Source organism: Poeciliopsis prolifica, unplaced genomic scaffold (assembly GCF_027474105.1).
Source record: "Poeciliopsis prolifica strain line A6 unplaced genomic scaffold, Auburn_PproV2 SCAFFOLD029, whole genome shotgun sequence".
In the NCBI taxonomy this organism is placed as follows: domain Eukaryota; kingdom Metazoa; phylum Chordata; class Actinopteri; order Cyprinodontiformes; family Poeciliidae; genus Poeciliopsis; species Poeciliopsis prolifica.
The window spans coordinates 2,937,838-2,960,520 of NW_026562404.1; the positions used below are offsets into that span (position 1 = coordinate 2,937,838).

Sequence of the window (22,683 nt, forward strand, 5' to 3'; positions counted from 1 at the left end):
TAAAAAGTTTTCCTGGAGTGGTAAGTTGCTCCACCATTATCACACAGCGCATACATGAGATTGATTGACAACGTTAAGCCACTCTAGGCTCTGATTGGTTGGTTTTGACAGGAAGCGGTGCATTTCTGCTGGCGCCAATAGTAGCACTTGGTGGAAGTGCATGAGCTCGATATTTTCATAGATTATGAGTCTTATATTGTGCTGTCACAAAATTATGATAGTTTTAACAAATACGAAAAAAAAAAAGATTTTTAAGTGCCCAGATTGAGACGTATTTTTTCCATTGAGGTTTGTCCAAACAAACGGCCTGATCTAAAAGGGATGTGTGCTCAGACTTTGAATTAAATGACTATAAGGTCCACAAAAATATGAATAATACCAAAAACAATGAACCATAACACAGATAGCTTTATTTGAACCAATGTTATCCTTGTTCCTGAGGAGGTGACATCAATGTGATTGTGTCACATTTGTTATTTTTCATAAAAAATGTCCAACGGTCAGCACAAATCTTATTTTCCAGTCAGAACTAATAGACTACCTCTTGAGTTGTTTAGAGGACGTGATACTGACAAGAATATGACAGATGAGGAACAGAGTTGGACCTGTGCTTGCACATAAAAAGGACTTAGTTTTCATATGAAATGTCCACTTGAGAAACTCTGGACCTAAATATCACCCAGCTTAGGTGAAGAGTACAGAAGTACAATCATCAGGTAAAAAGATATTGGGTGAGAAAGTGATCATGAGTTTGAGCCCTGGTCATTCTGATATTTTTATACTTGTATAACTTGGTTGAAATGGGTTTGCATTTCTAATAAACATGTAAAAACTGAATCACTACATGGAAAATAGTTCATACATTGATTCCTGCATTGCATTGTGCTAGTTTGCCATTCTTTCACTTCTCTTTCCCTTCTGTATTTATTTTTTTTCTTTTAGCAAAATCAAACAGTTGCTAATTTACACGTTTAGGTTCTGCTGTCTTTTTGAATCAAAACTCATCCTAAAGGGATACTTCAAATATCTTTGAAATGGGGTTCTGCTGAGAGGCTGTGAGTAGTTCCTGGTAGATCATTTTCTTAAAATAATCACCATAAAGTTATAAAAAAAAAAACGAATGAATGAAAATCAGTGACTTTCCAGGCAGTACACCCTGCACATCATGGCCATTGGTAAAATCCTCACATGTAAAATAATCTGTATTATTTAATACAAGGGAAACTTGTATGGGTGCTGTCTCATGGTTATATGTCTTTTCTTGCATGGTGATTGAAGGACATTACATATCACTGCAAGTCCGTGAAGCACTAAGCTTTCAACAAGATTGGTTGGTTATTTATTAGCAGATCAATAACCAGTTTCATTTTCGCTGCAAATATCCCAATCGGGATGTATTGTGCCGGCGTTTCTGTGGATCTCGGTCTGCTTTTCTGCAATTCACTCAAAGATCAAGTCCCCGCATCTGTGTGCAACACAAACATTGGAATGAATTCACAAATTTAAGATCGCCAGTCAAATCTGACGGTAAGTAAATACATGTGTACAGAGCATTTAAAGGTAAAAAGCCTTCAGAGTAAATAAACTCTATGGGAAACTCCCTTTCTGTTTTCTGCTTCTTCTTCTTCTTGATGAGAACATGACAATCAGCTACATTTCAGCTCTGCTGCAGAACGAACAGTGAGTTCATGAAAGTGCAACATAAACCACAGTAGTAGCTACAACCATACAGTAAGAAAGAGGAAACGTCAAAACAGTGTGACAATAGAGCGGATTGAAAGCCCTGGTCATTCTGATGTTTTTTAGAAAAGAAGCCATTTGCTTCTTTTCAATCCGAATTTCATAGAGAAGCTCTGACTAAAACATGCAAGAGTTAAGTCAATGACTAAATACTAATAACAATAAAAACAGGTGAAGTGATCCAGTTCGCTTCAGCTTCTCTGTGGTACACATCTTTGGAAACCCCCCTTGTTTTTACCGTTGAATTTCACAGAAGGCTGCTTCCCTGTGAAAATAAGAACTGCTTCAGTAGATCTTATCAAGTGCTGTGACAAAAAAAATGGAACATGACCTTGTGAGTTCAATTCAGAAAAAAAAAAGGAAACGACTGTGCAGAAGAGAAACCTTTTTGGCCAGATCGGCAGACTGAAAGCATGAACATGCTTCCCACCCTTTCCCTCTACAGAGCCGGTAAACTATTTTCGACTGCTAGCCTGAATAATAAAAAAAAAGAAATAAAAAACCCCGTTGGTAAATGAGGTGCAGAACTGAGACTCTGGTCAAACGTTTTCCTGATATATCGCTAAATTTGGCTTTCTTTGATGGAAGCATCTCTGTTGGTGTCGATTGAAACTTGGAGCTTCACCATGATTCTCCTCCAGAGCAACAACACCATCATCTCACACAAAAAACATGCAATAATAGTTTGAGCCATGTGACGTTCAGATGGGTGACCTGTTTACTGTCTTTCAACTGAAGCTATTCGCAGCGTGTGGCGGAAACCCGAGAGGGTCTTTTACTTCCTGGATATGAACTACAAAACATAGTTAGCGCAGGTTGAAGCATTTATATGGGTTTTTTCCCTAACAGAACAACAAAAGTGGGATTGATGAAAACAATTTAGGAGACATTGTGCAACAAAAGCATAAATGGTGTCCAGGAATTAGATTTTAGAGTGCTCATAGTGTCCAACAAAAGCATTCAAATCACCTAAAGTCTTCCACATATTTTTTCGCATTGCAACTCCAAACTTTGATTGAAAAAAATTAAAACTCTCGATAATGCAAAAAAAAAAATTGTTTATAAATTTTGCGTACAAGAAAATGTGTAGCTAATTGTTAATATGGAAGAAACGTCCTCACTCTATTTCATTCTTTCTTTTTTTGAAAAACAAATCTGAAACATGCACGGTGCCTTTGAATTTAGCCTCTTTTACTGAATAAAATCCAGGTCAATTACTAATTTCAGGAGTAATTACACTGGAATTCTGCTGAGTGTAATTTAATGTCGGTATAAACCCATCTGACATGATGAGGCCTCAGAGGTGTGATGAACATTAGAGGAAAAGAAAAAAAACAGAACTGCTGGAAAATCTGCTAAAAAAAATAAATTGTGCAGGAAGAAAAATATCAAGTACTAACAAAAGAGTGGCAAACTTCAATAAGCTAAGTAAGGTATGCCGCAAACGTGAACTATTGTGCTCTAGTCAGACGAGCCCTAAGATGAACTTCGTGGCCTGAATGCAAAACTCTACATCGTACCCTGAATGCACCATCCACATAGCGAAACACAGCGATGGAGGAATCATGACGCAGACATTTTCTCATATGGAAACAGAGCCGATGGGAAAGTAGATGAAGCTCAATAACCCTGAGTGATCCTAAACACAGGTAAAGACTTGAGAACATTGTATGGTTCAGAAATAAAACACATTTGTCGTTGGATGGAATGGTCCGAGAAATTAGCAATAAAATCTGTCTGACAACTCGAAGCGGTCTCAAGGACCTCACAAAGCAACACATCAATCTCAGGAATGTCAAGAACAGGCTGGAAACAACATTTCAGTTTGGTTAAAGCTACAAAGTCATTTCTAAAATGGTGCGAAGCACACCAGCAAGTTCTACTCAAATATTTTTTCATATCGGATTATATGAAAAAATATGATGCCTCATTAAAAATTAGCATCATAAGGCTAATCAGGGTGTCTTTGTTTTATGTCAGTTTTTTTCCCCAACATGCTTAATACCACCATAGTCTTATCTTAACAGTCCAGAGAATGACAGCCTCCTCAAGTTGCGAGCAAAGCTGCAGAAACGCCCTTTATGGGCAATGTGATCCATAAAATAATAAACTTGTTTACATGTTTCCAAAAAACCAGCTGTTTTCTGGACTCCTTTAACCACCCGGCTTGAAGCAAAGCCAGCGAAGGCTGGAGCTTCCTCTTTTGAAACCGGTCGTTCAGAGAGGTTAAATAAGAGAGGCAGTTCCGAGAAAAGGTTATTCTGAGAGTTACAGAGAAGGGGGCCCAAGTCAGACAAGTAAGAAACTCAAACAGGAAGCAAAACATTTACTTATTTAGAACAAAAGGGAAAACCAAAGTGAATTTAGAAACGAAGGAAATGGAATATTTAACACAACTGAATTTCCAGTGGAGGGTCTCCAGGATTCAAATCAACCAGGTATGGTGGAAATATGAACCGTAACAACAAAAAAAAAAAAAAAAAACTGAATGCATATGAAAACAAATAAAACTGAATGATTAAAAATAGAGTACAACACCTTACACTCTGACACATAATCCCATTGATGATGTTTTGCTCAGAAATGTGTTTTAGAGGAAATCTGTTGATGTAAAAGCGATATAACAGGTTTCTAACCAGAACCCAGATATTTATTTTAATATGTACATATTTATGGTTTTGAGTTGATGCCACAGCAGTTTATCTGGTCGCATTTTATTCTCAGAGGCTTCAGAGTCAGCAGAAAGACTGCTTAGGCAAGGGGCCAAAAAATAAATAAATAAACTGAGACGCCATAGAGAAGAATTCTGTTTGTCACAAACAACCATGAATTCAGGTGAATGTGCTTGTAAGAACACAAAGTAGAGATTTTACGTTCATCTAAAACAGAAAAATGCAATTGGGAACAAAAGTTTTATGAGTGATACAATTTATAAAACAACAAAGAAATTCAAGGCTTTAGGTTTGACAGTGGCTTTTTGTATCGAGTAGTTTTCTATCAACGGGGTAAATGAATACAAAAGTAATGAAAGTTCATTAAAAACCATCTTCAACCATGAAAAAACAAACTTTCAGTGTAAGTGATGCCATGACACGACGCGTTAACATCATATCAATGACTTTATGGTTAATATAAAGTGTTCAGATCATTTTTCTTTGTCGTCTTCATTGCTTCGGATTAAACAGGCAGGAAGTTGAGGCTCTTAAGATTTAATCTGAATCAACAATTTATAGAATATTTTAGAGTTTCTTCCTCTTTTCAGACCTTTTGGGACATCTGGAAACGTGGGATGTTTCCCATAAGATATTCACACATCCAGTGAACCATTTGGAGAACATCAATGTCTATTATGGGATACATCTTCTGCACCCAGTTTCACCCACGTAAACGGCTGAAAATGCTTCAATGCTTAAATAACTATCCAATTTAGAACAATAGAAAAAACTTTGATGACTTTCCGAGTCGGAGGACGAATGGTTTTTTTCAGCGTGAAGGAACAACACATAAGGTCATTTGGTACATGCAATAACCAAGTGGTTCAGAGGTCAAAACAGTAAAATGTTGGGTCCCCAGACAAGAATCTGTGCAGGAATGCGTCACTGTGAGCCAGGATCTCCAGCACAGCACGGTAAATTAAAGACCGAAAATATATTTGATGGAAAAAAGAAAATATTTCAAACATGGAATAATACTTGTGTGAAATAAAACACAGCAAAACATATCATACTAAACATTATTTTGAATCAAAATAACAAAAGCAGCATAAAAACGCTTTGATTTAAAAAAAAGACCCACTCATGGAAGACTGAATAGTCAGTATGTCATGCATCAGAGGATTAAAAAAGAAAAGCAGAACAACACAAATTGAGTTACAAAATATTCATTTATTTAAAAAAAAGCACTGGTACATGATGGTTATACCAGAGTAACACTCAGCTGAACAGCAGAACCACAAACCTTCAAACCACTGATGTAAACAGACAACTTCATCTCATCAATATCTCTGATTTTAGCACTAGTGACGTCCAAAGAAAACAAACATGCACTGTGTTCATTTTACCAATAAGAAAAAAATCATTTTGAAACAAATAAAAAAAATGTTTTTCTCTCTGAGGTTAATCTTGTTTGAGTAGAAAAGATCATTTCTGTTTAAACATGATTTCAAACGTAAGACCGTCACACTTCAAGTATAAATGCATCAGTCGGTTCAGTGAACAGTACATTGAAAACCATAAGGCTGCCCAATGATAGCTTCATGCATCTGTCATTAAACAGTCATTCAGAGACCTTACAGTAGCATTTTTTTTACATTGCTACAAATCACTTAAAAGATTAATTAAAAGTTCGAATTAGCATCATTTTTCTAAGAAAAAAAGTCACAGCAAAAAATTAAATAGAACTAAAAAAGTCCCTATTTACCAAAAAAAGTCCGATACAATTTTCACAAGTGTAACTTACATTAAATCAACATTCACACTAAATGTACCAAAACACCCGTACTCATGTTACACGATTATAAACCCACATATTCCGAGAACTAAATAATCAACTCAAACAGAGCAAGGAAACTAGCAATGACTAAATACTAATAACAACAATAAAAAAAGATATTCTTCTTGATGGTGCTAATGGCTGACTGGATAAATACATATAAACAAAGATACCTTATTTTCTGAGAACCTTTTCAGTAGTGAATAAATGTAACCTTTGCATTAGGTGAAGTTAACAACAGAGCAACAGTGAACCGTTTTGCAGATGAATGTACATAACAATACACATCAACACCACATGTCTTTACATTTCAAAACGCAACATGTTTCATCTCAGGAACAAAGCGAGCCCCTTCATTTTGACAGAAAAGATTTCCTGCTAATGAAAGGAACCCAGTCATCACAACCAGTGCCAGCAGGCTACATGTGACCCATCAGCGCCCAATCGGCATCTCCTCAATCGTGCACGTAGCGCACGTCCAAACGTGGGTGTCGGAACCCACGTTTGGACGGCCAATTTGTTCATGCTCTCTTTTTTCAATCCAGATAAAACAGGAGGTCTTACTCGAACTGAAACGCGTCTCCTGAAATCTGCTGTTTTTAAGTCAAACGCCAGCAGATGGTGGGGTTGGGGTTCTGGTGTTGGAGGCCAGAGACATAAAAAAAGGTCCAGAGGTTCAGTCTTTCTGTTCAGTTCATGAGAAAACCAGCAGCAGACTCGCTGAAGCTTCAGCCCCAGTTGTGGTAGAGATAGAAGCAGCCGAACAGCAGGTTGGCAGTCAGGCTCGTCAATAAAACCGAGGGTAAGATCAAATGTCTCACAAAACCTGAGAAAAAAAAAAAAAAAAGAGAGAAGAATCTCAATTTGGCAACAGGAACCTGTCTGCTTGTTGTCAGTATTTAAAATTTCAATAAACCAGAAACAGGACTCTTCTAAACCAAGGTTAAAATCGCTAAATATAGCTGTAGTTCCATTTACCATAAAACCCAGACAGACCTTGAGATGATGGGAATTGGTAAATAAGTACAGATCACATTAATTAAGCATGAAGCTGCAGGTTTTCTAATGGTGGGGAAATCTGCATAAGACTGAACAGTTCTCAGGATAATACTGCTTTAAAAAAAAAATTACCCCAAAAAACTATATGTGCATCTAAATGGTTTCCCAACTTTAACACTTTAAAGGGCAAACTTTAATTATGCTCAGTGTGAGGGACCACAATAGTTACATTTATTTCCATCCTGAAAAAAACAAAACAAAAACAACAACAGAACATTTACAACCTGTGAGCACTCAGTTCACAAAGCTCAGCCTTTTTTACAAAACACCAGGACTATTGTGAGGCGCACAAGAAAAAGTTTTATAGGTATTTCTACAGTCAGTAGAAACAAAGAGTTCAAAAAGTCCTCTGGTCAAACCTAATCTGCCCTGTAATTTCCAATGTTGATATGGCCGATTATCAAAATTAACACAATTAAAAAATATAACATGGCAACATTTAGACAGACCTTGAAATTCCTGCATGAGCTGTGACTGTTTTTATTATCAGTAAAAAATATTATTATTATTTGCACAGGTGTCAAACAACCGTCTCTAACATAGTGAATGGAAGCAGCTGAAAATCTTTTCTACAAATAATTAGTCCATCCTTGAGAGTGAACAGCATTAAATGGAAACAGGTAAGTATGGTTTTCATTGGCCAATGTACACCAATATACAGTCCCATATATTATATATATATTAAAACATGCAATTTGATCCTGCAGAATTAAATAAAGTTATGCATTTTGGGTGGAAAAGTTCAAATACTAACACAAAAGCAGTCAAACACTGACTACCATTATTTTGCTGACAATGACAAAAAAAGTAAAAAAGTGGTCGCTGTTTAAGCTTTTTTGTCTGTAAATTCATGCACTGATCATCTGGGAATAAAACGGATAAAATGACCAATAATACAACATAGATTAGTGTAGGATAAAATATTTTATCAGCAGTTATTGACTTAATGAGTTACTCTTGCTTCTACTTACAAATAAGACTGCCTACCTTTTTGAGGAGTGAAGCTCTCAGGACTTTGTGTTGTCGTTCCAACCTGGCAGGCGGAGGATGCCGAGGAGCTGCTTTGTTTCTCTTCTTCTTCTATCACACTTCCATCTCTCAGTAAGCAACTTAAATCTACAAAACAATCTCATCCAATTACCCAAAACCGCTCGCATCTCAGCCATGTCATAAACTGCAGCCTTATACACACTCAGGCTTGACAATGTTCTACACTGCCATCTAGTGGTGCTACACGCAGCCTACAACAAACACTACTCTGTCCAGGTCAACCATAGACTCTTACCATTCTGGCTTTGGAAAGGAGAGACGTCTCGTGACAAGCAGCCGCTGTAAATCAAAGGTGTCGGCTCTACACAAAAAGGAAACGAGGACAAAGGTGGAGAAAAGCGCTTGGGATCTGCTTCGCTGGAAAAAAGACGGAGCTTCTGGCCGGCGATGTTGAGGCGAGCCGGACTGATGAGGGGACGGCGCTGTCTGGCTGAACCAGAACTGGACGTGACCGACCCGGCCACCGAAGGGGTGGGAGAAGGGGCCGGGGATGACGGGTGGCTCCCGGACTTCAGAGAAAAGTAATCTGAGAAAAACAAACCGGTGAAGAAAAAAACAACAACCTCATTCTGTACTGTGGCATCAGAGAAAACAAGAGTTTGGTACCTGACGATGGTGAGTCTTTGTATTGTGATCCAGGTCTACTACCACTAAAAAGATAGCCAGAACCTGAAGATGAGAAAAACACAAAATGAAAATAATTTTCTATAAATAGAAAATACCCCTTTTTGTTAGCCAAGAACAACTCTTGTCATGTTTCCTTTTTGTGTAGAAAACCAGTATAACACCATGAAAACACACAAAAAAACTCACCTAAAAGTTTTGATTTTTTTATTTTCAGAATTATTCTGATTTGTGCAAATAACAAATTTGCAATTTGACAGGACATTGTTATACGTGGTATGGTTTTATTCTTTGCCATAACAATCAGAACCAAACATGCAGAAGCAGGATTCAGTTCTGATCTGGAACAGACTTCTGAAAAACTGCAAAGATGCTGAAACACTGAGGGTAAAACTCCACCTGTTAAGAACTGCCTTTGATTAGTAGGTGGTGTAGCATTCATTAACATATTTGATGTATATTTGTTCACGGTGTTTGACAAAATGTAATATTTATTGCTTGTTTTGTAATTGGTAACAATATTATGCTTTTATGGTGTCAAGCATTTTGAGCTGCTTTGCTCCCGATATGTGCTACACAAATTTGACTTCAATTTATATATTATACATATGTATATATCCATGTACCATTCTTTTACTTTTTTTTTATATCGTGTGGGATGATAAGTTAATGAGTTGATCACACTATTGCAAGAATTCAAATCTATTCAAAAAGAACTATTGCAAACTCCAACCTATAAAGTTGAATCATACTCGGAAGCTGAAAATGGAAAAGAGAAAAAAAAAATGGTTTCATAAACTCCAATTTAGATTTCCAACGTTACCTGTCCTTGTGAGGGAGGGGACCGTCCCGAGGCAGAGGGCTCTGCTGAGGCGCCCGGGCAGAGTGGAGGGGGAAGCTTTGCGCTCACGAGAACCGTGCTGGCGGCTGATAAGCTCAGAAATGTTGGGGGGTGGGGTGAGGATGAAGTTGTCTGCCATGTTGGGTGGGTGAAAGGGAGGAGGCTGGCAGCTGAAGGGTGGGCCTGCAGAGCTGCCTGCAAGGTATCTGCAACACAAAGGCAATGTAATGGTCTACTGGCTGAAAACACCATCAGAACCAAATCGGTCTGTTGCTGAGAAATGATTCTGGGCAGTATCAATAATCGGTGTGAAAAATTAGATGGAACAATAAACGTTAAAAATAGCTGGGTTTCGTTGGAATACAGACAAAACAGTTGAGACAAAAAAACAGCAAGCAGACCCAACGAGCTAAAACAATAAATCACTGCAGGTGGACATCCGAACTGGGGCTGTAGCTTCATGTGTTGTTAATGCTGCATATGAAGAAGAAAACCAACCACACAAAGGCACAAGAAAACACAAAAAACAGATCTGATCTCTGCAAAAAGGTGGAGAAACGATATAAAATGCAACAGTCGGTGTTTATAGTGCAACATACACAGAGAAAAGAACAAGTGAAAGAGACATGAGCACAGATGTGACATGACGGTTGATGAATAAAATACCAGTAGCCAATTTTGTATTTATTTGTTTATTAAAGCCAACAACAGGAAGCACAAAAAAGAAAAGCCAGACATCAAGATCACGCTAGTGTCCATAACACAATGTTTCTACGTGCAAACTCCAAGAAACCTCTCAACAGTGATGAAGCTCCGTTTTCATGGCTGCTACAGATCAGAAACCAGAGAATAGATTGATCTGAGACAAAATGTTGGAAACAGATATGACAATCTGTTAAAAAAACACAAACAAAAAACCTCCAGCCTTTATGTCTATGGGGTCCACACTTAGCCGCAACATCCATGTATGAAATATCACATTTATTGGCTACATGCTACACATTCACAATAACAGAGAAGGTGAAAAATATCAACATTATGCTGTTAAAATGGAGCAATCAATATTTAAACCACACAAAATCAGCTTTTGGTTCTCATAAATAGTAGCTTATATATGAAAATTACCATAAGGGTTTTAATACAGTGCTCTTACAGCTTAATATTTACTTAGCAAAAACTAACAGTCAGCTTATTACACTGATACAGGAATTCACCCAAAGAGGCAAAAAAGATACATATGGAGGCTGGAGATAATTAATATTACAGCATACGAAACAGGTAAACTAAATATTTATAGCCAGTTTTGGCCACATTATGTAAAAATTTGGCAAGTTGTGCTTTTACATGAATAAGTAAAACACAATTACTGAAGTACCAATTTGGCATTTGAAGAAACAAATAAGGTTTTTCAGTCTGATGGTTTTGAAAAAGGCAAAATTCTCCTTCAGTACTGCAATACTTACAGTATGGAAAGTTTTGTTTGCTGCGACTGTAAGAAGCACTTGAATTTTTCCACATTCATCTTGTTACAACCACAACATTTGACATATTCCTCTAGGATTTAGTGAAACACACAATTGTGAAGAGAAAGGAAAAATAATAAATTCTAAACAAATTTTAGAGATGAAAATCTGAAAAATGAGACATGCATTTGAATTCAATGCCCTTTACTCCAGGGGTGTCCAATGTGCGGCCTGGGATCATTTGCGGCCCTTAAGAATAATTTTGTGGTCCATAAAAATAGAAATTTCATTCTACAGCAAATTGACACTTTTTTGTAATTATTTAGAGTGAGATTGTTCATAAATCTTATTCTTAAATGGTAAAAGTGACAACACCAACCTTCTTTCTGTTATTAAGGCCACAAACATGAAGCCACTTTTAACTCAAAACATCAATAGAGGAGGCCGAGTACAGATGGACACAAAAATACGAACATTGATTAATGAAACACTATGCAGGATGTTCTTCCTCCTCACAAATATGAAGCAATTTGTGTTGCTCTGTCACATAAAATCTAAATAATTCACCCTGATGCTTGTTGTTGTAATGCGACAATGTGGAAAAACAAAGGGACGTGAATACTTTTGCAACGCAAATTTCATAATCAACAGGCGTGGCATCAAATGTCAGCATACTCACCACTCTAAAAACACCTCAAGGCATCTAATTTATATGTGGGTTTCCACAGTTATGGATAACCAAAAGTAAATTCACAGCAATAAATACGGAAAACTACAATAAACTACATTTCTAATCTAATGATTTTCACAACCTGTCAAACTCAGAAACGCCACCTTCAAACACTACAGTTAATAACTGCACTAAAAAAATAAAATCTGTGCAGTTGGAGACACGTTTTTATCTGTTATTATCCATTTTCATTTAGTGAAGTTAAATAAAGTAATACTGAGAATTAGTGTGGTTTGCCGTGTTGTCTTCATGCAACGTTAGTGTTAGTACAGATGTACCAACAAATTAGAATGATGATTAGAGGAATATTAGTATTGTAATCATTGCACCACATTTTCAGAGTATTTCTGTTTACATAATACCATAAAACACTTTAGCAATGTTTTAATCTACAAAGTAAACCTAAACAAGCCATTTAGTTGTTATGTATTCATCCATCAGATTGCTATGATCAAGTTAAACATGTTTAGATAACTACAGACAGTATTGTGCAAAAGTGTAGGCACTTTACATGTTTTTACTAATGGAGGCATTTGATCAGATCCAATCATGTTACTACATAATCCAAGTGTCAAAGACTTAGAATGTTTGTTGGTAAGAGAACGCAGTCCTGCTTTAATTGACATCACCACTACCAACATGTTATCATACATCAGCCTACTATTATAATGAAACTAGAAAGCCACATGTAGCAGAGGTGCTGAGGAAAAGATCAAATATGTGAGCATTATGAACTTTTCACTCAAAATTCCAAATGTTTCAGATTCAGATTTATTTATTTATTATTAGATTTTAGACACTTGAGCAACTGAATTGCCAACTAGCTGGATTTTGCTATTTATTTTACTGAGAAATAATGAAAACACACAAAGCTGAAGCTGGATTCCAGACTTTTCCAGATTACCAGAGACAGTGCAGGAAGCCATAAAAAAGCTCTGTAACAATCTTAATACTGTCTTACTTTTCTACAATTTATGGTTGATCGCCACGGACAAATAGCATTTCAACGTCTTGCACAATACTGTACAGAGCAAATGTTTTCCAGTGATTAGAGGCATTTTGGTGGAGACAGATGGAGGATCGTTTTAAAAGAGGACAGGAGAAAGTAAAATGTCAGAATATTCACAAGGAAACCAGACAGAGACTATGACCAGGCACCGTTAATAATAATGCCAAATGCAAGAACTTATGGCAAAGGAAAAAGGTTAAAATTTAAAATATCAAACCTGATCATCTTTAATGTTTTACATATCATAATTTAAGAAATAAATCTAGAAATGTAACATATTTATATGACAGAACTGTCTGGTCTCAAAGAGCGACTGTACAAACCAAAGACATAACAAGATCTGCCTGAAAAAGGCATCGTCCCCACATTATGCTACCTACAAGTTTACATGCTTTTTAAAATATTCAGCTAGTTCAAAGTTCTTACTAAGTTTTACGTTTTTCCAGCGCTCATTATGACACGTAAAAGTTTTTTCAAGCAATTAATCGGAAAGTCAAAGTTACATGTGCAACTTTTAGTGTGTAAGCAACAAAGATAACATACCGAGTGTTTGTATGAAACAAAATGGTCATTCAGCTTTAGAAGTCGCTGCTTTATGCGCTCAAGGTAAAACTTTTCTTTTGTGCAGCTGCGAGTGATTCATCTGAATACAGGCCAAGATTTGTTCACATTTTGAGAGTTGACATTAGTAATTCATGCAGAAGCATCTAGGTAGTGTTAATATAAGTTAGTACATTCAAGACATTTTTAAACAGAAATCCTAGTACTATAAAAACATACAGTAGTTAATACTGATAGGAATGTGACTACAGACCCTCAACACTATCACCTTAAATGTGATTTTGTTAATAGTTTATATAGTTAATAATCTAAACTCGTAAAACAAATGTTAGTTTCACACAATGGATTGTATAAATAAATGTTTGTCCCACCTTTGAGAAATATGGAGAAAATTTTTTAAAATTATCGTTGATCTCTTCAACTTTTTTTTCCATGATTCAGTTATTATGTAAACCATGCGTCTGTTGTAAATTATTACACTGTTCTTAAGTAGAGTTTACAATTTGAATCTCATCAGTTGTTCTCACAACAGAATAGCAAAGGGACAGAATAAAAATTGACAGTGAAATAGGGAGAAATGACAAATAGATTTCCTCAAATAAAAACAAAGTCATTTAAAACACTTCTATAGGACTGGATTTAGGATAAGCTCTATAGTGTTGCATTATCCAATAAAGATGCCATCATTCATTCTGAGATCAGTCTGACAGTCACCGCAAGAAAACGACAACTTATTCAAACCATGATTGATAAATTAAAAGTTATTTATCTAATAAGAGGCAGGTGCGGGTTTTTATTTGAGGAAAAACCGACCACAGCTATGTTCGATCTTGCTACACAGACCACCCAGAGAAGACTACATGTAGACTCTCAACATTCAAACACAATGTGAATGTGTATTACTGCTCAAAATCTGACCTTCGATATCTGGCTCTTCGCTGACCCAGTGGCTTGCGAGTCGCGGCAGCGGCGGCGAGGCCGACGAGGCAACAGAGGGAGATGCTAACAAGATTCACTGAGTCCATCCAGCTCGGCGTGTCGGTCAAGTAGCTCTCAGCCAGGCAGAGGCACAAGACGACAAACCACAGGACAGAGGCCATAGCATCGATCCTCCTCAACCTGGAAATTCAAACCACCAGAGCTGCTGTTGTTACAAATTATAAGTTAAAATATTGTGCAGAAGCAACAAAGACATGGTGGACGCTTACCGCATCGATCCTGCTAAGAAAATAGCCGTGAGACAAGTCATCAGGCCCACGGACACTATAGCCAGCTGGTTGTCCCTGCCGTGCTGCCAGACTAGCTTGGCGTTTTCAACAGCTTTTTCTGGGATGAAGTCCAGCAGACCCTGCCACACAGGCAAATCTGTGGCGTTGCTAGCGGTGGACTCATTGCTGGATTTTGGCTTTGGAGGAATTACGCCCCCACTTAAGGTCTGAGGCAGATTGGGAGAGAGAGGCTGTTCCGGAAATTTATAGACAAACGTCGTGAGAAGAAAAGCACAAATCAGGAAGGCCAGGGCCCGTAACAGTATGACTCCGGTGGGTGAGGACAGAGAATGGGAGCTCTGTGGGAGAGAAAACATGGCTACATTTCTACTCCTTTCATTGAAGAAAAACAAAGAACAATGCATCATTGGAACATAAGAAAAAGTTGACAAAATAAGACTTTTTCTTTTGCTGAAAACTTTACTATACTGATCTATTTACATTTTTGGTTGCACTCACCTTCACAAACCCGGAGTCTGATTCTCGGGAGCGCCGGAGCTGGTGGGTTAGGAGCCTCGTACGAAGCTGGCGGTTTTGATATTTTATGTAATATTCCACTGCAGTCTGACACGGTCTGCATAACTTAAAAGTCTGCTCCAGGTGATGCTTATAGGCTTCAATTTCCTCATCGTAATTGTCCTAAAAAAAGACAGAAAAAGGGATCAGATTTGGAGTCCCCCTTCCCCCTTGAAAAAATATTATGCTTTCAAAGTGATTACTTACATCATCCCTGGGAACATATGAAGCCAGCTGCTTGATTTTCACAGTCTGGTTATTATTGCACTTCCTGCACAGCAGCATTTGACAGTTGACCCACTGCAGAGTCTTCGGAGTCTCAGATGAAGGAACGCTTCCACATACACCATGGTTAAGATGCTCCATGTACTGAGCTGGGATGGGTTTGTTGTAATCTCCATTCTTATAAAGAAAAAGCAAACAGAAAACAGAGGAAGTACATAGAAATGCATCTACGTGATATATATATATATATAAAGATTCCAAAGCTAAAAATAAAATGTTTTGGAATTTACCTCTTGGAAGCCATTGTACTGGTCACAGTTGGGACAATCCCAGCAGTTCCTGTTTCCATAAGGCACCACTGTGTTCTGATTGCAGAACCAGCAGTTTACATTTGCATAAGCGGGCTTCTTCCTGCAAGCAATAAGCAACTTTTAGTTGATTCTGTTATTTATCAAGCATTCCATTCGATTATGTTACAGCCCAGAGGCGGAAGGTGTGGAAGAATTAAAAACTCATGGGCGAATGTGAACACACTCTGCAGAAGTTTTAAAAAGGCTACGCCAGCAAGACCTGTAACATATTTGTCAAATATACAAAAGTAAGTGGCAACAACTCCAGTAAAAGAAAAGTTGTGACAATCACAATGTGTGTAAACTGAGGGAAAAGCCACTCATTACCCTCAGTAACAATAGATGTTTAGGATTAGAAATGCATCAGTCAATAGGCAAGAGGGGAATAAATTTCCTCTCAGAGTCATTTCTGATCAGCAGGTTAAACGTGGAAATGAAGACTTTTTTCCCCCTGTTAACTTAATGCATTAAAACTAAGAACTCCCGTCATTATCAATAAGTAAAAACATACAAGCAAGTGAGGTAAAGTCATTTTTAATTTTTAGGTTAATAGAAATCCGTGATGCATAATCAGATCAATCTTATAGTTATTTCATTAATTTTAAAAAGTGACAAATACTGCAAATATCAAGGTATTGGCATTTTGTTTTATTTACATATTCCGCTACAAAACATGGAAAAAGTTTTGACAGCTGGGGAGCTCATAAGGTCGGAATGGGCCAGGAACGATTGGACAACACCTTACTACCCTTGTTCTTGCGGTGGATAGTGTAGTATTTGAGCATCATAAAACAATTACAGCTGTATTGATGTTAGTGCAGCTGTTAGCATCGTTAGCACGCAGGCTAGCGCATGTTCGCAGACAAGTACTAAAGACGAGACAAAATGCACGCAAATAACCACTTCACCTAAATGTTGCAGCAGTTCTTTAAAAAACTAACTAAACGCAAATAACTTTTTTTTTTTTTTTGCTAACCGTGTTATAAACCACGGGACGCTGGTTTGGATGGCCGAAAAAGCGGAGTGTTTACCTAGTAGCTAGCTTGTAGATTAGCGCTCCGCCTGCGATGAACGCTGTCGCTCCAACCCCGCCGTACATTAACTGAGGGTAGTCCAACAGCAGCATGTTAAACTTCTCCATTTCTAAGATGAAATTTTGTTGTAGTGTTTTAAATGTAGCGGTAAACACTGGGCTAGGGAGCACGCGGTGAAGATACTCCTGTTGTTCACGCCCCCCGGACATGAAGCGGAAGTGCGTAGGAACTTCCGTTCCGTTCAGTTCATTCGCTGTTCTCCGGGAGAACGTTCAGAAACATTTTAGGAAATGGGGCACACATTCAAAATGAGGGTATATTTGACCTAATTTCCGTCAAGGTACGCAATGGCAACAAACGTAATGTTTTTTGCCAAACTGTTATCTACTTTACAAATTAAAGAGATTAAATTTAAAATTGGACGTTTAAATTTAATCTCGTCATCTATTTCAACAACAAAGCCTGCATCCAATGAAAAATACATTAAAACCAGGAGTTTTAATGTATTAAACTGGGAAAATTGTGTTTTCTCAGTTTTTTTTCTCCTCCAGATTTACTACTTCCGAGGTACCTCAAATGCAGCACCAAAATCTTTATCTGAGATTGTGACTATTTTTAAAGTTTTTTATTTATGACTTTTTTTTTACATGCTGTTCAGAATTAAACCTCGTTCTTTTCCAAAACGTACAAATAAACCTCCAAAGAAATTCCCAGGAAACTTTTTTATAAGCAACTATTTGTTCTTTAAATTTGTTCGAAGTCGCTTCCCCAGATGAGTTGCTTTAAAATATTTACTTATGTTTTCTAGAAAAAAAATATGAACGTTTATTCTACAATTGAACAGTATTTGCAGAACATAAAGGAATGAGACAATGAGTGACAATATGCAAAATTATTTTATTTATGCAGTCGTAACAATTTAAACAATATGAACGAGTCAGTGCATCAGTGTCATTATAGCAGCTCAAAGAATCAGAACAACAACAATAATAATAAAATCAGTAAATAACAATACATCAGTACATAAACAGCCTATTTCAGAGTTTTCTAAATACAAAAATAAAAGTTAATAAAATATGTAGGTTGACAACATTTTCCTTACACAACTGGAAATAAAATATCTGTGTATTTATCTCATGTCGTTCTGGCAGCTTAATCGATTTAATTTCAAACAACTTCAATCAAATCTGTTATTGTCCAGAGCCAAAAAAAAAAAGAAAAGAAAGAAAATATTTTAACCATGAAATAGTAAACTTTACGAACTTCACCAACGTCGGCCTGCAGAACCTGAAATGAATCGTGAGTCTGTGAACGGGCGGCCGCCGGTCGGAAAACACGCAGGTAGCCCTCACTGCTCCGAGAAATAAACCAGCGGCGACTCCGCCTGCCGCGAGTAGGAAGCGAACTGCGGCACAGACACTGCGCCTCCGTCCGGGCTCACCGGCTGGGTCACTCCTCCATAAGGGTACCCGCTGTGTGGAACCAGCACGGGCGGGTGGCGGTGTGGGTAGGCCCCGTAAACGGAGGGATGGAAGTACGGCGGCGCGCAGTAGGAACCGCCGATGGGCAGCCCGCGGGTGGATCCGGAGACGACCTGCGGCGCGGGGTACCCACCCGCCCAGGCGCCGCTCACATACGGCTGAAGGTAGAGGGACTCTGGATGCTCCATGTGGTTTCCCGCCAGGTACGGCAGGCTGGCGGGTCTGTAGGGTCTCCGCACCCTCCTCCGGCGCCGGTAGTTCCCTTTCTCGAACATGTCCCCAAAAGCCGGGTCCAGCATCCAGTAGTTGCCCTTCCTGTCTCCCCCGCTGTCCCTGGGGACCTTGACGAAGCACTCATTGAGAGACAAATTGTGCCGAATGCTGTTCTGCCATCCTTTCTTGTTCTTCTCGTAGTATGGAAACTTTGATATGATGTATTCATAAATCCCGCTCAGAGTCGCTCTCTTCTCCTGGCTCTCTTTGATTGCCATCGCAATCAGAGCCACGTATGAATACGGCGGCTTATCCGGCCGGACGGGCCCCTCCTCGTGCTCGGTTTCCTCCGAACCTTTGGAGTCTGTTTGTGGGGAGCTGGAGGTGATATCCAGCAGCTGCATTTCCTGGGTCTCGAAGGTTTTCTCCTCTGAGGCCATGGCTCAACCAGACTGTCCGCCTGTGCGTCCGGATGATGGAAACCCGAATGCGTTGAGTGGCGTGAGAATGTCCATAGGTGCACACCCTCCGCCCACTGATTGCACACGAATGTAACAAGCGCCTTCTTTCATGTCACACAGGTTCTCACGCTGTTTGTGCCCAGGTGTGTGAAGCTGATACAAATGTTTCTGCTTACAGCCGCTGGTCAAAGGATTGCGCTTTAATCAAAAGCATATTCGGACTCTGGAAACGACAGCTCTCGTTTGAAATCGGATTCTTGTTTTTTGTTTAGAAGTCATCTGAATGAGGACTTATTGCGTTTTATTACAGAGGTTCTCATTGATCGCTGACACTTTTGCAACCTGAACTTTATTTAACTATTTTAAACTTCAGGCACGTTAATTCATTAGAATGCCATTAAAAGATGAACTTGTTTCAGGATAAACCAAGTCAGCACACATTTATTTTCTCTATTCACAACGTGACCAAAGTGCAAAATGCACCAAAAATGAAATGAAATAAAACAAAAGTGCAGAGAATCACTTCTTAAACACGTGAAGTGCCATGTGTAGACAAATGGATTGAATTCTGCAATTTTGTCTTTCAGCAAATAAAAACCTCAATATTCAGTTTTTCAGAAGATTATATTACCTTACCTTTATATATATGTACACTGCTCAAAGAAATAAAGGGAACACTCAAATAACACATCCTAGATCTGAATGAATGAAATATTCTCATATTTCATTCATTCAATGAATTTGATTTCCATTGATGATTTTTGTGTGATTTTGTTGTCAGCACATTCAACTTTGTACAGGACAAAATATTAAATGAGAATATTTCATTCATTCAGATCTAGGATGTGTTATTTGAGTGTTCCCTTTATTTTTCTTTATTTTTTTTAGCAGTATATATTATTACTCCTGCTTGTGCTCCCTTTTCCACAACATGTTTTCCTTCCACTCAATTTTCCATTATCAGAGCACCCTGCTAGACAGCTTCTTTAGCAACAATGTCTTGTTTCTCACGAAAGATGCCAATGACTGTCCAAATGATGATCATTATATTACATACAATATTTTTTTGATTGATTTTAATATCAATTTTTTTAAAAATATTTTTTTATTTAGAAATTTGACTATGGCATTTAATTAACTGTAAGCCATAATGATGCAATTAAAAAAAGAGATGCCTTGGAACATTTTACTGTCAGTAATGATTGTATCTATGTAGTATAGTAGTTTTCCATTTTGAAGTGAATTATTAAAGAAAATCATCCTGTCAGCAATCTTGTGATTTATAAAGATGCAACTCAAAATCCTTTAAAATAGATTTACATAAAATTCTACAATCCTAAATTTTCTTAACTGTACAGTTTTTTCCTGCTCATTGATGCTTTCAATTTTCATTAATTTAGCCCGACCCAAGGAAAAAAAAAAACTGTTTTATAAAACATTTCAAACACCTACAAGAAAGAAGGTATGTACTAATTATACATTTTACATGCAGATAAAATATGCATCTTGTGGAAAAGAAATATATTCAGGCTATGGATTGAACATTAGAAGTTATAATTTTCATCAGGTAAAATTTGATTTACTTCATTTAAATAAAGTGTATTTGAGCAAAGTATTTTTAAAAGGCAAACGCAGGAAATCAGCTGTGGATGTTGTGATATTTCGCTGACTTATGAAGACAAAACAAATTTAACCATTTGTATTTCTGAGCATTTTGTAAACGCTTCAATAAACTGTTGACATTTTAATTTTTTTTTTTTTGTAAACAGACCAGCAAGTGAGAAATATGATCTTGCTTCAGACAAATGCATGACAAATGATTTAAATATAGCCACATCATTTGCTTGTGTTTGTATTTTACTTTGATAGTAGAGAACAGAAATGTTATAGTTTTACTTTGTGCTGGCTATTGTCAGTTCTTTTGAAGCTTAAGTTTATGAAATTCTGCATTTATTCATGCAAATTACATAAAAATATTTAGCATGAGATGGATACAGAGTGGGAACTGATGGGCTCTTGCCGGCCCCCTGCTGGCCAGTAAACTGAATTACTTAAGCAGTAATTCAGTTTACTGCTTAAGACCTGCTAAAGTCAGGGCTTGAATCAGCCCTGACTTATAAAACAGGGCTGATTCAAGGTGGGAGCCTTTGACAGAATTAGATTCGGGCCTGTCTTCCTGTTCAGATCATCATCACCCCAAACAGATTATGGATTTGGCAAAATCTGGGAGAGAGGACCAAGTTTAATTGGCTTTGATAAAAGGTAATTTTGTTTGCCGAGGTGTAATTTGTAGTCAAACTGAGCTTCAACACAAAGAAAGGATCAAACTCTACCAACAGATTGTAACTGTGGCAACACAATAATCAAACAGTTAAGATGATATTAAGCATTTTTAAAGAGTAAACTTGCAAATTCCTTAATTTTTACCCATTTAAAGTCCTTTATTTTTTATCTATGCTGAAAGTGTGGATTTTTTTTAAACTAATATTCTCTTTACCAAAAGAAAATTGTAAAAATATAGATTTATGATCAGACCGTTATGGGACGAATAGTTTAGGGGCCCTAAGTCATTAGTTTAGTTCACTAATGCCTTGGTTTCATCTCTGTTATGTGTAATTCTAATATGACCTCACTTAAAGTTGTCTTTTCATTTTTTGTTTGACTTGAACTCTAAAAGTATTCATGAATATAACCTATTTCAACACACAAAGACTCTTTCCCCCCCACCCCCCTTTTCCATGCAGGCAATTTTCTTTTACACAATACATATCTATGGCAATAAGCTGCTGGGATTTTCCGTGGACATGGTTCAGAAGTACTTTAGCAGGTTTTCAGGTTATCAGCGCCCAACTTCCCTCCCACGTATGGCGAGGTATGAACAGCGGGCCTGTCGATATGCTGAGGGAAGCAGATAATGATCGCCCGCTCTGCCCAGGCAGTCTGTCTGTCTGAACTGATCTATAGGGGAGCAGCCAGGTGAAAAACAAACGCTTCCCTGATCCCAGTCAAAGGGCATTTTTTTAATTATCACTGGAGCAAAACATATTTATTACACCCATGTAATGCGTGTTTAAACAAAAAAGTGGATTGTGTAGGATAAAAAGATGAAGTGTGAAGTTCAAAATTAGGAATATTACCAATCTTCATCACTTTTACCAGGAACAATCGCGTCCAGATTGTGAGTTTGCTCAATGCAAAGTTTTTATTTGTGTTCAATGTATGAACATAAAACAACTAACTTTAGGAAGCCAAGGACAGATTCCCAAAGTTAGATACCAAATGAAAATAGAGATAGAAGGCTGTCTCTAATCATAATAAGAATCATAATCATAATGAAACTGATGAAAAAAACGTAACATACCCCTACAGAATAGTTCACATAATGCACATAATATGACCAGATGGACATATTTAACTCTGTGTAGTAATTAGAGTCAAAGGCTTTCCCATGGCGTAATCAGTCAATCTTTTCATGAGGTGAAAAGTGGTCACTGCAGCTTGGGATCATGTTGTCCACCGTCGCTCTCATGTCATTGAGAGATTTAAGTCCCACAGGACCACGACCAC

At 37.7% G+C, this 22,683-nt stretch overlaps 2 protein-coding genes across 3 annotated transcripts; both read right to left on the reverse strand.

Annotated features, from left to right (window-relative positions):
* Positions 1-5,604: 5,604 nt before the first annotated feature.
* On the reverse strand, positions 5,605-17,159 carry tmem201 (transmembrane protein 201). 2 transcript variants are annotated; one of them, XM_055049462.1, is made up of 11 exons: positions 16,959-17,159; positions 15,868-15,988; positions 15,560-15,754; positions 15,296-15,475; positions 14,777-15,135; positions 14,487-14,687; positions 9,788-10,011; positions 8,947-9,009; positions 8,576-8,866; positions 8,278-8,406; positions 5,605-7,057 (listed from the first exon to the last, which is right to left on the reverse strand). In XM_055049462.1, the coding sequence occupies exons 1-11, from the start codon at positions 17,066-17,068 to the stop codon at positions 6,960-6,962; spliced, it is 1,971 nt and encodes a 656-aa protein (XP_054905437.1). In that variant the 5' UTR covers positions 17,069-17,159; the 3' UTR covers positions 5,605-6,959. The 2 variants fall into 2 exon arrangements, with proteins under 2 accessions (XP_054905437.1, XP_054905438.1); XM_055049463.1 differs by lacking the exons at positions 5,605-7,057; positions 8,278-8,406; positions 8,576-8,866; positions 8,947-9,009; positions 9,788-10,011 and having other exon boundaries at positions 10,482-14,687; positions 16,959-17,156.
* A 682-nt stretch (positions 17,160-17,841) lies between these two features.
* Positions 17,842-19,120, reverse strand: foxl2l (forkhead box L2-like). The gene has a single exon (XM_055049464.1). It carries the CDS (start codon positions 19,093-19,095, stop codon positions 18,310-18,312), a length of 786 nt encoding a protein of 261 aa, XP_054905439.1. The 5' UTR covers positions 19,096-19,120; the 3' UTR covers positions 17,842-18,309.
* Positions 19,121-22,683: the final 3,563 nt, after the last annotated feature.